At 43.1% G+C, this 16,213-nt stretch overlaps 1 protein-coding gene across 2 annotated transcripts in view; it reads right to left on the bottom strand.

Moving 5' to 3' along the window:
• Positions 1 to 335: 335 nt before the first annotated feature.
• The window catches only part of LOC309602017 (macrophage immunometabolism regulator-like), a 54,955-nt gene continuing 39,077 nt past the window's right edge, over positions 336 to 16,213 (bottom strand). For both annotated transcript variants that reach the window (XM_082335293.1, XM_082335294.1), the window contains exon 2: positions 336 to 1,212. In XM_082335293.1, the coding sequence (XP_082191419.1) occupies positions 574 to 1,191 (618 nt within the window). In that variant the 5' untranslated portion in view covers positions 1,192 to 1,212 and the 3' untranslated portion in view covers positions 336 to 573. The remainder of the gene's footprint in view (positions 1,213 to 16,213) is intronic.

The raw sequence follows: 16,213 nt of genomic DNA on the forward strand, positions 1-16,213 counted from the left end.
TGAATTTCCCCCTCACCACCAGTGTAAACCCAGTTTCAAAATGTTTGAATGGGATGGTTTAAAATAACAAGTGATCCAATTTAGCCAAGCTCACATTCCTTCCCATGATTTAAAAAATCATACATACATTTTATTGTAGAATACAGTAAGAAACAAAAAGATAACTTGAGTATTTATCCAAGAGCAATTTCTAACATCAAGCCAAAATTAGCAACAACTAAGCAGACCATCAATTTTTCAGTATTAAATTACCATAAATACTAGATAACTGTACAAAAAACCCACCCCAAATCCAAAAAACAAAAGCCTTTTCTTTGTTAAAAGGTGTCCAAAGAAATATCCACCAGCTGCAGTCAAATTTGCATTAGAAGCTGCTTGCTCTGGAAAGATTTTTTTCCCTGCAAGTATTTGTAACACAATGCACTGTCAAAATTCTATTCAAATAAATTACTTCCTGATAACGTTTAGTCACCTACAATGTGGACAGTCATGTACACAGTATGACAGTGGATTTTTGCAGCAACAGAGAAATAACCAGAAACTGGTTCTAAATTCTAGACTATAGTTCATAGTTCATGTGTTATTTCTTGCAAACATACGGTCCCCTCTAAGGGTAAGGTGTTGGAGCTGGTATTGTAGCATGTCTGTGTCAGCAGGTTCCTTGATGCTCATTTTGTCTAAATTGAGGTAGTCCAAGGATTTAGAGTGAGCCCTTTTACCTTTTAAAAAGCAAAGAGGCAGGGGACCATGAAGTGCCTTGTAAGGTTCATATGGTAAAGCCTTAGCACATTTATCCCCTGAGCTGGGCATCCGTCTCCTCCTCTTCCCATTTACTGCTGGGATCTCATATGGCTGATAGTACCTACTTCTAGTTTTGTACAAACGGGAGGAACATGCAAGTCCTGAATCAAGCTGTTTAGAGTGCAAGTTAGGCCTGGATTCCCCTTTATTATCTTCATTTCCTGTATACTTTTGGGCTAATTTTAGCAGCTCCTCTCCAGTCGTGAAGCCAACCAGGTAGTTAGAATCCATATGAAGGATCTGATAGCCTGAAACCGTCCGTCGCATTGGTGAGCAGGGGGTACTGGAACATCGTGGTTTCTCTGCTTCTGTTTTGCCTGCAGAACTGACCTCTGCAAGAGGTACAGGGAGGGTAGATATGGTAGTTCTGGACTCTCCATTTATGTCCATTTTAAGCACAGTGCTATTCTCCTAAAAATAAAACAGAGATTGATCACAAACAGAGCCTTTAGCCAATAAAGGAGATGAGAGAGGATCTCAGAAATCAGATTTTTTATCACCTAGAAACCATAACTAGTACTTCTCTATTCAGTTTTGTGTTTGTGGTGAGTTGACCCTGGGTGGATGCCAGGTGCCCAACAAAGCTGCTCTATCACTCCCCCTCCTCAACTGGACAGGGGGGTTGGACCAGATGACCTCCAGAGATCCCTTCCAACCTCAACCATTCTGTGATGCTGTGATTTAAACTTTAATTATTCATGCAGTTAGCTCTTATTAAAGAATGTTTTAGCCATTTTATACCTATGCTTTTACTCATTTATATATATTTAATTTCTATATCTTTATAATTGTATATATATGCACACATATGTAGATACATGTATAAGTATATATAGAAAATAGTGTATGTATAAATAAATAAAATATATGATACATCTTTGTACACTCTTTTATATATATATATTTCTATATATGTTTATATTCCATCTATTGTATGTAAATGTGTATATTTTTTATATCTGAGCCCTTCCTGGTGCAAAGGAAGCAGGCAGCCAATCAGAGGGAGTCCCATGGGGTCCTCCATGGGCTGCAGGTGGATATCTGCTCCACCCTTAACCTCCATGGGCTGCAGGGGAATCTCTGCTCCAGCACCTGAAGCACCTCCTCCCCTTCCTTCTTCACTGACCTTGGTGTCTGCAGAGTTGTTTCACATATTCTCACTCCTCTCTCTCAGCTGCTGTTGCACAGCAGTTTTTTTCCCCCCCTTTTAAATATTTTTTCACAGAAGCACTACCACCGTCACTGATGGGCTCGGCCTTGGCCAGTGGTGGGTCCATCTTGGAGCTGGCTGGCACTGGTTCTATTGGACATGGGGGAAGCTTCTGGCATCTTCTCACAGAAGCCACCCCTGTAGCCCCCCCCACTACCAAAACCTCACCACGCTAACCCAATACACACACCCATGTTTTGAACTGAAGTAAATGAATTTTATAAGCTGTATTTTGAGAAGAGCCTTTGTTTTGCTTTCCAGCTCTTAAGGCTTTTTTAGCTTTGCATGGAGGCATCCCTTCGTCCTTCCCTGTCCTTAGAGCACGCATCGCTTAGCAAGTGATATTTGGGAGGGGAAAGGTTTGCTGGTTTTTAATCCCTTATGTGTCTAGGTAATGAGAGTAATTTCTAACCTTGCTGTAAAACTGTATTTTACTTCTAGTGTTGTTTCTGCTTTTTAACAAAAAAGGTGAATCCTTCTAGAAGATTACTGGAAATATTTCTGAACTGGAGGATAAAAGCTAGGAATTAAAAGAGCAGGAACAGTTAAATATTTGTTTCTTGGCTAAAAGTCCATGGTAGCCAAAAGTTTTAATGCAGATTTTTTTCTGTGCTATGTTTCCAGTAACCTTGATTCTTGATGGTGGAAGAACTATAATTTCTACATAAGGAATTGTCATGAGTATCTTTAACTCTGTGTGCTGAAACCTCACTGTATTTATTGTCTTGTTGTCTAGATACGGTGCTAAAGTAGGAAATAACATTTGTTTCTGCTATTTTGAAAGTTTGAATTGACTCCATAAATATATTTCAGAAAGCCAATTAAATATAACAAGCAACATTACTGAGGTTTTTATGTAGTTTTTTCTTCAGTGAAAAATGTCGGTGTTACATATAATATAGTATTTTCATTTTTTGTTTCATTTTTGCTGCGTTATCTGTATTTTTTAATACAAAATGTTTTAAAACATGCTGGATGAAGTGTATCTGCTTATCTGTAAAAGCAATGCTGTACAAAACTGGTAATGAAGAATCCTAAGTAGACCAGGAGAACTGGAAAAGGACATTTAAGACTAAAGAAACTTTAGCAATAATGTCTCCATAATAGAAGGTTTTTGTCAATGACTGGCAAATAAAATCCTGTTTAGCAAAGCTATGAGAATTTTGTTTACTCCTATTTAATTAGAATGGGAGTGAAGCAGCAGGTTGATTTGAGACTAAGCAGGGTAGTAGAGGCGGGAGCGTTACTCAAGCCGCTCCTTCACAATCCCTGAACAGAAACAAAGTAGGCTTAAATTTTGCATTAGGATAGATTTTTTTTTTTTTTTTTTGCAAGTGAGATTTGCACGAAGCTTCCCCTCTTATTTTAAGACAATTGAATGGTGGTTAACCTTGATGGGTTTCTTGTTGTTTGTTTGTTTTAATCCTATTTTATATAGGGGTGTCTAATTCCAAATGATTGAATAAAGTACTGAAAAGGAGGTGGTACTTTCCTTCCCTTGCTTGTTGCATCTTTGCTTCTCTGTCTGTGACCTCTCAAGCCTCAGGATGGGAGCAAGTAGCAGCTTTAAAAGTTTGCAAACTGATAATAGCACGCTGTAAAGGCAGTCTCATTTGTGAAATGTTACTAAACCATTAATGTGTCTTACAATTTCCTATAATGAACTTTTTTTCTGCTGGACACTTACATACTAACTTTTCTTTCTTCTTTGAGTCTCGTTGCCTTTAATCATTACAAAGCTCTGTAGATTTTTTTTTTCTGAAATCTATTTGCTAGAGAGTCACTAGCTACTGTTTAGAGCAAAGGTGAGGCTGACAGTGAAGGAAAGGTGGAATGGAAACAGATGTGACCTTTGCATTTTGAGAAATAGCTACACAGAGATAGTGTAGATTACATTCAAAGCAGAATTCAAAGTGCTCTGGGATCTGGATGCACTTGCATATAATTGCTGTGATATCAACCTTATCTTTCCATGTTAAAGATGGTAATGGCTAGCAGTGGAAAGTTGTATCTGTAAAGGCACTGAACTGAAGATTTTGGAATAGCTGTGAGGGGAGAAAAGTCAGGGCAAAGTATTCTGTTTCCAAAAATAATAAAAAACAAAAGAAATCCATAGAAATCTGAATATTGGTTATTCTTAAGATACTTCTAAGAATCTTATGGTATATTTATTGAACACTAGAATACTGTTTACTTTGTTATAAATACTTTAACCAAAAATCCCACAGTGTTTTGGTAGCGGGAGGAGCTGCAGGGGTGGCTTCTGTGGGAAGACACCAGAAGCTGCCCCCATGTTGGACAGAGCCAGTTCCAGACAGCTCCAAAATGAGGGAAGAGCGTGAGGAGGAAGTAGCGGCAGAGACAACAGGTTATGAACTGACTGCAACCTCTAATCCCTGTCCCCCTGCACTGCTCGGGGGGGGGAGGAGGTAGATAATTTGGGAGTGAAGTTGAGCTTGGGAAGAAGGGAGGGGTGGGGGGAAGGAGTTTTAAGATTTGTTCTTATTTCTCATTATTCTGCTCTGATTTTGATTTGCAATAGATTAAATTAATTTCCCCAAGTCAAGTCTGTTTTGCCCGTGACGGTAATTGCTGAGTGATCTCCCTGTCCTTATCTTGACCCATTTTTCTCCCCCGTCCTTGTTGAGGAGGGGGAGTGGATAGAGTAGCTTGGTGGGCACCTGGCGGCCAGGCAAGGTCAACCAACCACAGGGAAACATTGCAGTACCCAGTAGGTCAGGTGTAGTCCATGGTTATGCCTGAGGTAGTAACTGTTAGATGCCTTTTTTGTTTTTTTTAGGTATGTTTACTGATATTATTGTGAATGGAAAAAATAAGCAGCTGAGTACAGGAGATGTTACTGTGGATGTGCTAATGGATGTAGATGGCCTCAAAGGAAAGGGGTTATAAAGGATCAAATAGACTAAAAGGATTAAAAAATAGAGTGGAAAGATACTTCAGTTTTTTGTACAGTATTACTCAAGAATATGATTTTAATATATTTAAGAATATCAAGTGTATATTTATAGTATTTGTTATTAAAAAGGGGGCCAAAATAATTTTAAAAGGCAGATGTCAGCAATAGTTTTGTTATGAGACACTCTACAGAGTGTAAGACTGTATTGGGTTTGTGTGGCAAGGATTTGGTAGTGGAGGGGGCTACAGGGGTGGCTTCTGTGAGAAGCTGCTAGAAGCTTCCCCTATGCCCAATACATCCAATGCCAGCCAGCTCCAAGATGGACCCACTGCTGGCCAAGGCCGAGCCAACCAGCGATGGTGGTAGTGCCTCTGTAATAACATATTTAAGAAGGGGAAAAAAAACCCTGTGCAACTGCAGTCAGAGAGAGGAGTGAGAATATGCGAGAGAAACAACTATGCAGACACCAAAGTCAGAGAAGAAGGAGGGGGAGGAGGTGCTCCAGGCACCAGAGCAGAGATTCCCCTGCAGTTCATGGTGAAGACCATGGTGAGGCAGGTTGTCCCCCTGCAGCCCATGGAGGTCCACAGTGGAGCAGATATCCACACTGCAGCCTGTGGAGAACACCACGCCGGAACAGGTGGATATGCCCTGAAGGAAGCTGCAGCCCAGGGAGAGCCCAAGCAGAAGCAGGTTCCTGGCAGGAATTGTGGCCCATGGGGGACCCACACTGGAGCATTCTGTTCCTGAAGGACTGAACCTTGTGGAAAGGACCCACACTGGAGCAATTTGTGAAGAACTGCAGCCTGGGGGAAGGACCTACTTTGAGAAGTTCATGAAGGACTGTATCCTGTGGGAGAGACCCCATGCTGGAGCAGGGGAACAACATGAAGAGGAAGGAGCGGCAGAGTACAAGAGTCGGGAGTAAAGTTGAGCCCAGGAAGAAGGGAGGGGTGTGGGGAAGGTGGTGTTTTTAGATTTGTTCTTATTTCTCATTATCCTGCTCTGTGATTAATTGGCAATAAATTAAATTAATCTTTCCCTAGTTGAGTCTGTTTTGCCTGTGATGGTAACTGGTGAGAGATCTCCCTGTCCTTATCTCGACCCATGAGCTTTTTCATCTTATTTTCTCACCCTGTCTTGCTGAGGAGGGGGAGTGAGAGAGAGGCTTGGTGGGCACCTGGCAGTCAGCCAAGGTTAACCCACCACAGGCGGCAAAAGGCAGGGGGATGGGGCACAGACAAGTTGGAAGGTGACCAAGGGCTATGAACCCCTCCTAGGAATCACACCAAGGGCCCCCCTGGGAAAACCCTGTCACATGCAGAGAAGAGACCAATCCTGTGAGCCGAATTGAGAAGTTCCTGTATCTGGGCCCAGCCCAACAGGATGACCATACAGTGGGGCAAAATTTGGGCTTTGCGCAGTCCTGCAAGGCACAGACAATGCTGGCTGCAAAAATGGAAAACCAGAACAAAATGCCAACTTCAGAAGAACATGTGTGTGAGGAAAATAAGAAATAGACCTTGAGGCATTCCTGAAAAAGGCCACGCAGACCAGAAGAACTGGCCAATGGGCCTGTGAATCGCAAACTGGATTTTGACTTGTCACACAGAGACCTTTGCCCATGGTTGTGAGGGATCTTACAGCTACTACCTGTAAGACCATTATGGGGTGCAGGCTGGTGCTATACGTTGTTAGGAAAAACTCATTCTCTAAGTATTATACCAATTAGTCTTTATAGTTTGAAATTGTATTAACTTTCTTAAGATATATATATAGTTTACATTGTATACTGAATAGCCACACTTAAGCAAGCAAACTAAAGGACCCCAGCTCATCACAAGGAGGAGGACAGCCCCACCCTGGAGACAAGAACTTTGCTTCTTGGAATCTTAAAGCTGTCCACGACAGATAAAAGATACCCCTGGATAATAATAATGCCAGCATCCTAGCCCCTCTAACACCTCTGTGAAACCCTCCCATTGTCTGGCGTCATAGATAAGTAACTATAGCAAGACCGACTCCAGGAAAGTCTAGATCAATAGAGAAGCATGTGGATGATGACATCATAGAAATACAGTTGCTTTGCGAAGTTAGTGATAGGACAAGGGGTAATGACTTTAAACTGAAAGAGGGTAGATTTAGATTAGATATAAGGAAGAAGTTCTTTACTATAAGGGTGGTGAGGCACTGGAACAGGTTGCCCAGAGAAGTTGTGGGTGCCCCATCCCTGGAAGTGTTCAAGGCCAGGTTGGATGGGGCTTTGAGCAACCTGGTCTAGTGGAAGGCGTCTCTGCCCAAGGCAGGGGGGTTGGATCCAGATGATCTTTAAAGGTCCCTTCCAACCCAAACCATTCTATGATTCTATGATTCTATGATTAGTAAACAGTAGTGTGTGTGTGTTAAGTAGCAATTAGTCAATTCATGTTGTACCTGAACGCTTGAAAGGTATAAGAACCATGTGTAAAACCACATTTGGGGTGCCCACATTTGGATGGGACACCTCATGCGCATGAATATATATATTCTCTATACTAAGGAAAACCTCGAATTTATCGAAGTTAACTACGGTGATTGTGAGTGCTCTATTGAATGCCTCTGGGTTAAAATCAGAGGGGTCGTCTCCAAGCAGGACCTTACAGTGGGCATCTGCTACCGACCTCCAAACCACGACGATAAAGCCGATGAAGCAATATTTGGGACACTAAGGCAAGCTTCTGGTCAACAGAACCTGGTTCTCATGGGTGACTTCAACTACCCAGACATTTGCTGGAAGAACAATACAGCAGCTCGCATGTCATCCATCAAGTTCCTGGAATGCGTAGAGGACTGTTTCCTCTTACAAATGTTAGATGTGCCAACCAGGAAGGAGGCACTGCTGAACCTGCTATTCACAAACCAAGAAAACCTGCTTTGTAATATCTCGGTCAGTAACAACCTTGGCTGCAGTGATCACAATATTGTGGAGTTCGGGATCCGTCTGAGCATGCTGAAGGTTAGCACCAAGACAAGGGTTCTAGATTTTAGAAGAGCAAACTTCAGCTCAGTCAGAGCTCAGTTGGGAGGGATTCCGTGGGAAGCTTCCATGGAGGATAAAGGAGCCAGCGAGTGCTGGGAGTTCTTCAGGAATGCTCTCTTGGAAGCACAAAACCAGTTTATTCCCTATAAAAGAAAGGGAAGGAAGCGGAGCAAGAGGCCCCCTTGGCGCAGCCACGAGCTCCTGGGTCTGCTTAAAACCAAGAGAGATGCGTACCAGAGATGGAGAAGTGGAAGATTGTCCACTGAGAACTACAAGGGCATTGCCAGAGTGTGCAGAGATGCAGTTAGAAAGGCAAAAGCTCAACTTGAACTGGAACTGGCCAGAGACATCAAAAATCATAAGAAAGGGTTCTTCAGGTATGTAAATTGCAAGCGGAAACAGAAGGAAAACATAGGCCCACTGTTAAACAGTAGAGGTGAATCAGTCACCAACAATGCGGAAAAGGCAGAGGTTCTCAACACTTTCTTCACCTCTGTCTTTACCAACACTGTTGGATCCCAGGCGTTGGGAATGAAAATCCAGGAGGATCCAAACATAGACCCACCATCAGTGAAGGAGGAGTTAGTATGTGAATTATTACAGGAGCTTGACCCCTACAAATCGATGGGCCCTGATGCTATCCACCCGAGGGTGTTGAGAGAGCTGGCTGATGTCATTGCGGGGCCACTCTCTATAATCTTCGAGAAGTCGTGGAGATCGGGGGATGTCCCAGAGGACTGGGGGAAGGTGAATGTTACCCCTATCTACAAGAAAGGCTCAAGGGAGGATCCGGGTAATTATAGGCCCATCAGTCTTTCTTCAGTCCCCGGGAAAGTTATGGAACGGATCCTCCTGGGGGCCATCACGAGTCAAATGAAGCACGTGATTGGGAAAAGCCAACACGGCTTCACAAAAGGCAGATCGTGCCTGACAAATCTGGTGGCCTTCTATGATAAAGTGACCTGCTCGGTTGACATGGGGCGAGCGGTGGATGTCGTCTACCTGGAGTTCTCCAAGGCTTTCGATACGGTTCCCCACGGCCTCCTCCTGGAGAAACTGATGCGTTATGGCCTAGACAAGTGGTCTGTGCGGTGGGTGAGGAATTGGCTGGTGGGCCGCACCCAAAGGGTGGTGGTAAATGGCTCTTTTTCAAACTGGCAACCCGTCACAAGTGGGGTCCCCCAGGGATCGATATTGGGCCCAATGCTATTCAATATCTTTATAAGTGATCTGGATAACGGGATCAAGTGTAGCCTGATGAAGTTTGCAGATGACACCAAATTGAGTGGGGAAGTAGACACTCTGGAAGGGAGAGCCACCCTGCAGGAAGACCTGGATAGGCTGGAAGAGTGGGCTAACAGGAACCTTATGAAGTTTAACAAGGACAAGTGTAAGGTCTTGCACCTGGGAAAACATAATCTAGGAGTGCAGCTCAGACTGGGATCCACCTGGCTGGATAGCAGCTCTGTGGAAAGGGACCTGGGGGTCCTGGTGGACAGGAAGCTCAATATGAGTGAACAGTGTGCTGCTGCGGCCAAGAAGGCCAATAGGATGCTGGGTTGCATCAAAAAGGGCATCACCAGCAGAGATAAAGAAGTCATTATCCCTCTCTACTCGGCACTTGTCAGGCCACACCTGGAATACTGTGTACAGTTCTGGTCCCCGTTATACAAAAAAGATGTGGACAGGCTGGAGGGGGTCCAGAGAAGGGCCACCAGGATGATCAAGGGTCTGGGAAGCCTGCCGTATGAGGATAGGCTGAGAGAACTGGGCTTGTTCAGCCTTGAGAAAAGGAGGCTTGGAGGTGATCTCATCACCATGTACCAGTACTGAAAGGGGAGCTACAAAGAAGATGGAGACTCCCTTTTTACAAGGAGTCACGTGGTGAGGACAAGGGGTAACGGGTACAAGTTACTCCCAGGGAGATTCCAATTGGACACGAGAGGTAAATTTTTCACAATGAGAACAGTCAACCATTGGAATAATCTCCCCAGGGAAGTGGTTGACTCTGCTACGCTGAACATGTTTAAGACTCATCTGGACATGGTGCTGGGCCATCTCGTCTAGATTGTGCTAAAAAGGTTGGACCAGATGATCCTTGAGGTCCTTTCCAACCTGGTATTCTATGATTCTATGAATAAAAGAATTACTCTTGTAATTCTATACTTTGCATCCTAGTCTTTCTCCTCAGTTGGGAAAAAGGTTTGGGGGATTTTTAAGCCAAATGACAGTCTTAGATATCCCAAGACCTGTTTCCTCCTTTTACATGATGAACATTATTATGGTGTTAAGGATGTCAGGAACGTATTTAGGGCAAGAAACTTTTGTGAGCTTTGTCATACATTCTATAACCATGGCCACAGCTGTAAATGTTATTGCCAGCTGTGCTTGTCTCAGAACTATGTAGTTAACTTGGGGACAAGGATAAGGTGCCCCAGCTGCAGGCTGTTGTGCAGGTCTGGGAAATGTTTACAGTGGCACAAAGCCCTGGCTATTAAAAAACAAATTGATTGTTTGGCTATGATTTTCTGTTAAAAGTGTAAGACCTATGTAGAAAAATAGCATGGATGTAAAAGCTGGAAGTGCGGAATGCGCTATGAAGAGATCTGTAAGGTAAACCAGTACCAGTGTTTCATGCCTGTGATCAATACTCCAGAAGCAGGGCAGGGCTATATTATCTATGACATAGAATGTATGCAGGAAACCAGAAAACATGTCCCGAACTACATTTTTGCCATGGAATTACACCGGATGCACCTTGGGATGAAGAAAAAGGGCCAGAAAGGAAAACTGAAGGAGAATGGGAGTTTAAAGGGGACACATACCTGACTTGCAAGAAGAACTGAGTTACTATTTCCAACAAGATGTAAAAAGTCTGAGGGAGGTCTGCAGATCATACAGGAATGAGATTATGGTGAATACTCATTGCACATTCTATGAGAAAGAGGACAATGAAAAGGTGAAGGTTTATCACCGTATAGATCCATTTCAGTATATGATGCTGGCCTCTACTTGCATGTCCATATACCGGTTTATGTTCCTTAAACGTAACATGGTTGCACTCCTCCCTCCAGATGGCTAGCATTGGAGGAAAAAGAGATATTCATCCCCCTCTATTCAATGGCTTAAGTATGCAACTGAAAAGAAATATATTCAAATCTGTCATGCATTACAAGGTGGCGAATATCAAGTAGGATCCTACTTGGGCGGCTATGCAGTCATTGATGGGGTGCTGACAGCTTTTGAATTTAATGGGTGCTTTTTTCCATGGCTCTATCAAATGCTACCATGAAAATGAATGGAATCCTCTGGCAGGGGCCACCTTCAGATATTTGTATTGCACAACACAACAAAAAATGGACTACCTAAAGACAGCACATTTTAACATCAGATCTATATGGGAGCAGGAGTTGGTCGCTATGACAAAATCAGATGGGGAGCTTGCAGAGTTCTTAGCCAGGACCAAACTGTGTCAAAAGCAAGACACTAACTGCAATACGACTTGCTTACAAGAAGGAACACTACCTGGGACCATGAGCTTTTACCTCAGGGTCGATGTGACCCGAAGACCCAACCTAAGCCAGCTCTTACCGACTGAGAACACCCCATGCAGACAATAAAACAATAGAAGATTTACCCTTCAATGAAACCAGGCGTATAACCATGGCCAGAACCACAATCAACCAGAATCCAGGATAAACCCACACACACCTGCACGGGACATCGGTTTAGAACAATGAAGATGAACACACCACTGACCATATGTCCACACCACCTGCACGGGACAAGCAACGTACTGATCCTGCATGGGACAAGTACATACCAATTATGCGAGCAATAGTAACTGATTAGCCCACCCCTTAACATGAGTAATTTGATTGGTCTACACAACTGTATTGTAACATATTTAAACCCTGCTTTCTTCTGTATTGGGGTCCTCCATGTATTAGGCTGGGGCACCACTATGCACATAACTAAAATAAGAGAATAAATTCCCTTGGTAATTTTATGCTAAGCGTCCTTGTCTCCCTCCTCGGCTGGCGAAGAACTGACTTTTATAACTTCCCACACCATGCAGAGATGTGCTTTTTGGCAGCAGGACAAATGCCATTTGTCTGTATTATGAAGAACCCCCCGATGAAAAGATACATTACGATGATTTCACTTGTCTCTATCCCTTCATCAGCAAAATAAAACAATACCCTCTAGGGTACCCCAAAGTTATTTTTGAGAATTTTGACAACTTGACAGCCTACTTCGGGATGGTCAAAGTAAAGGTGTGCCCACCTTGTAGGCTCTTTTTTTCTGTGCTTCCCGTGAGGGTAAATGGGAAGTTATTTGTTTCTCCTGTGTCACACTTATGCTGAAACCTGCCAGGCTCTCTGCACCCACAGTGATGAAGAAAGAGCCCTTGTGGCTACCTGGTGTTCCCCAGAACTGAACAAAGCTCTGGAGAAGGGCTACAGGGTTTGTGAAATCTATAAGGTTTGGCATTTTGAAAAGAGGGGCAGCAGCCTTTTCTCAGATTATATAAAACCCCACCTCCGCCAGAAGCAGGAACCTTCAGGCTGCACAGCCTGGTGCACAGATAATGATGATATGTTGAAGATTACAGGCAGAAAGAAGGTGTCATTTTGTGGCCTGAACATATTAAGAAAAACCCTGCCCAAATGCCAAGTTGCAAAGCTGTTTTTCTCTGTGGAGAAAATTTGGACAGAGATCTAACCTACCCAACACCACCATAGTAAGAGAACCAGATGAGGTGTATGGTTACCTATTTTCTCTGGCTTATGATGTGTCTTCTTGTAATTTTATTGACAAGGATGTGGCCATTGTCTCGTGGAAGAATGCCAAAGGACACGTGACCCTGGAGCATAACACTAACATTTTTATAGCTTGCTTCACCATAGCATATGTGCGCCTAGAGCTTTACAGTTTCTTAGATGCCCTGCAAGACAATTGCCTTTATCATGACACAGACTCTGTGATATTCGTGAGTCGTCCATGGGATTGAAACCCACCTGCTCAGGGACTATTTAGGCAAGCTGACAAGCAAGTTGCTGCCAGATGAGAACGTTACTGAGTTTGTGTCATCAGGCCCCAAATCCTACAGCTACATGCAGTTTGAAGGAAAGTGTTGTTTAAAGGTTAAAGGCATCATTCTAAATACAGCAAACAGATCAATTTTGAGGCCCTGAGGGATCTCATGTTGGATTACGGCATAAATCCAGACAGTGATGACCCTAAAAAGATCATGATAGAGCAGCATTCTATCATCAGGAACAAACAGAAGTGGACAATAGAAACCAGGCACCCCCAGAACATGCAGAAGGTGGTCTACAACAAGAGCACTGACTAAAAATTTTAAAAGCCTCCCCTATGATTTTTGATCATGGACATGCACTGGAAGCACCCCTTTTCTGCTATTCTACTAGGGCCTAGCAACTGTGCAAAAAGTTATTTTGTAAAAAGTATTTTGGAGAACATCGACTGCTTGCTTTCTGTTATGCCTGAGAATATTGTGTGGTGTTACAGATGTTGGCAACCGTTGTATCAGGAACCACTCTATAAATATCCTTTTATCAGGAGAGCTTACCTGAAAGCCTTACTGATAGCCATTTATTTCTCCCTAATGAAGTAAATATGGTTGTGATATATTATTTGATCAACTGCTTGTGTGAGCAACAAAATTGAGAAAGCTTTTACTAACTATGTGCATCACAGGAATCTTAGCATCCTGTACAGTGTCCAGATTTTTTTTACCAGGGTAAAAAGAGCTGTGCCATCACCCTCAACACAAAATATATGATGTTATTTAAGAACCCCCAAGATAATCAATAGGTTGTATCCCTAGCCAGGCAGATCTATCCTGGCAAGGCCTGGTTCTTTTTAGAAGCGTTTGAAGATGCTATGAAGGCACCTGTGGTGGGTTGACCCCAGCTGAAGAGTAAGCCCCCACCCAGTCACTCACTCACTCCCCACCACAGCAGGATGGGGGAGAGAATCAGAACAGAAAAAGCAAGAAAAAAAATTGTGGTTTGAGATAAAGATGGTTTAATAAGTGAAGGGGGGGAAAAAAGAAAAAAAAAGTGATGCAAAAGCAATTACTCGCCACCAGCAGATTGATGCCCAGACAGTCCCTGAGCAATGGCTACTTTGGAAAAACTTCCCCCCCACCCCAGTTTTAATGCTGTGAATGACATTATATGGTATGGAATATCTCTTTGGTCAATTTGGGTCAGCTGTCCCGGCTGTGTCCCCTCCCAGCCTCTTGTCCACCCCTAGCCTACTTGCTGCAGGGGCAGAGTGAGAAACAGAGAAAGCCTTGACTCTGTGTAAGCACTGTTCATCAATAGCTAAAACATTGGTGTGTTATCAACACTGTTTTGGTCACCAGTTTGAAACACAGCACCATAGGGGCTGCTATGAAGAAAATTAACTCCATCCAAGCTAAACCCAGTATGGCGCCATATGGGTACCTAGTTGTTGATTAAAATGCTTTTAGGCTAAGAAATGGTCTTTTCCCACCAGAGTGCTGGCCATTTACATATTGTGAAAAAAAAAGACTGGTTTCAGCACTGACTGACACCCTATGTTGCTATTGGTGCAGACTCGGGAGCATGATGTCCCACTGTCTGAAGAGTAACCTGTCCCTCCTGGAGCTGTTGATCCAGTTCTTCCCCCGGAAGAGGAAAGCAATACTCTGCTCTGCTTCTGATGACCTGATAAAGGTAATTTCTGAAATTGCACTGAATACCCTGAAGGGGAACATTTCATTAAAACCCCACCAGATACGCATTCTGAAAAAGGGACACAAATTCATTAAAAGCCTGAGTAGTAAAAGTGTGTCCTTCAAAAGAAAGAAGCTACTGGTGAAGGAAGCTGGTGGCCTTATCAATTGTCTTTTAAGTTTTGCTCTTCTGCGCATCAGGGGACTTTTGGTAAAGCAGTGATGGAATATGCATAAAAAAATGTATCTATCTGGTGCCTGCAAACTGTTTGGAGCAGCTAAGGATGCCACTATTACCCAGGGAAGACATGAGGGCTGATGCAGTCCACTCTTTGGATACTGAAATGAGGGACTAAAACCAGTCTTGATGGCCTACGAGAAAGCTAAAGTATATACAGCCACTCTTCAAAGTACTTGGCACACATGAAGGAGACCGATCAGGAAAGGGGGGAAAAAACCTCTTTTTCCAGAACAAAACAAGGCAGAAGCAGAAAAGCCCTTCAGGACTCCTGAGAACCCTGACCCTGTTGTTCAGGAAGTGTTTGATAATGTGCATCCATGATATAGGAAGAATGCACAAGTGCTCTGATGTAAGCAGCCAGAAAGGCGGCCTGGTTAGAAGGGGAAAACTGCTGAACAAAGGAAAAAGCCTGCCAGCCTGGGAGCTGTGAGCCTGGGAACCCGGCCTTGACACCAGAAACATCCTTGCAAAGTGCAGCTGGCCTCTTTGAAGTATAACTGGGGTACCTAGAAACCAGAGACATCCTGAGATACCATCAATAAGCACAAAACCAAGAAACTGTAACAGCAACTTATCATCTGAGAAGGTGGAAACAGTAATAAACTGGTCTGAAACAACAACAATCATCATCATTTATTGGCTGTTCCAGGTGAAAAACAGAAATTAACATCACCTATTGGTTGCATCCTACGCCCTCTTACGTCTCTATGATATAAAAAGGACTTAATTTTTATTCAAAATGGAGCTTCTCTCTCTGAGAACTCCCTGTGCTGAACATACTTTTCCTTTCCTAAACAGGTTGAATTCTGCATGAACTTTCTACGAGATCTTGGACTCTCACTGGAGACTCCTGGCTGACTCCAGACTCTGTGACGTGGATCATCTCTGAAATGAGACTCTCTCTGTTATCTTATTGGTCCCCCCTTGGGCCCACTTTTGGGGTTGGTTCGGTTTGCCCTCCCCCACCTTTGAGATGGTTTGGCCCCTTCTGAAATCAAATTCACTTGATGATACTGGTATTATATATCCACATAAGTAGTCTATCATAAGTATATCTGCTGTTATATTGTTGATAGGTTGCTTCACTAATGATGTTTGTAGTAACCTGTAAGAATATGTACCTACTTGGTTGTTGCTGTTATTGATTGTTGCCATACTAATGTTGATGATAGTATATTATTGATTGCTGATAGTAATTTGTAATAGCTTGATTATACATATTCATTTTATTAATCATAGGTAAACTTGCTAGTGGTGATTTGTGTGGTATTTGTGGTAATCTGTAATAAAGTAGA

The sequence above is a fragment of the Platalea leucorodia genome (assembly GCF_965183815.1).
Source record: "Platalea leucorodia genome assembly, chromosome: W".
In the NCBI taxonomy this organism is placed as follows: domain Eukaryota; kingdom Metazoa; phylum Chordata; class Aves; order Pelecaniformes; family Threskiornithidae; genus Platalea; species Platalea leucorodia.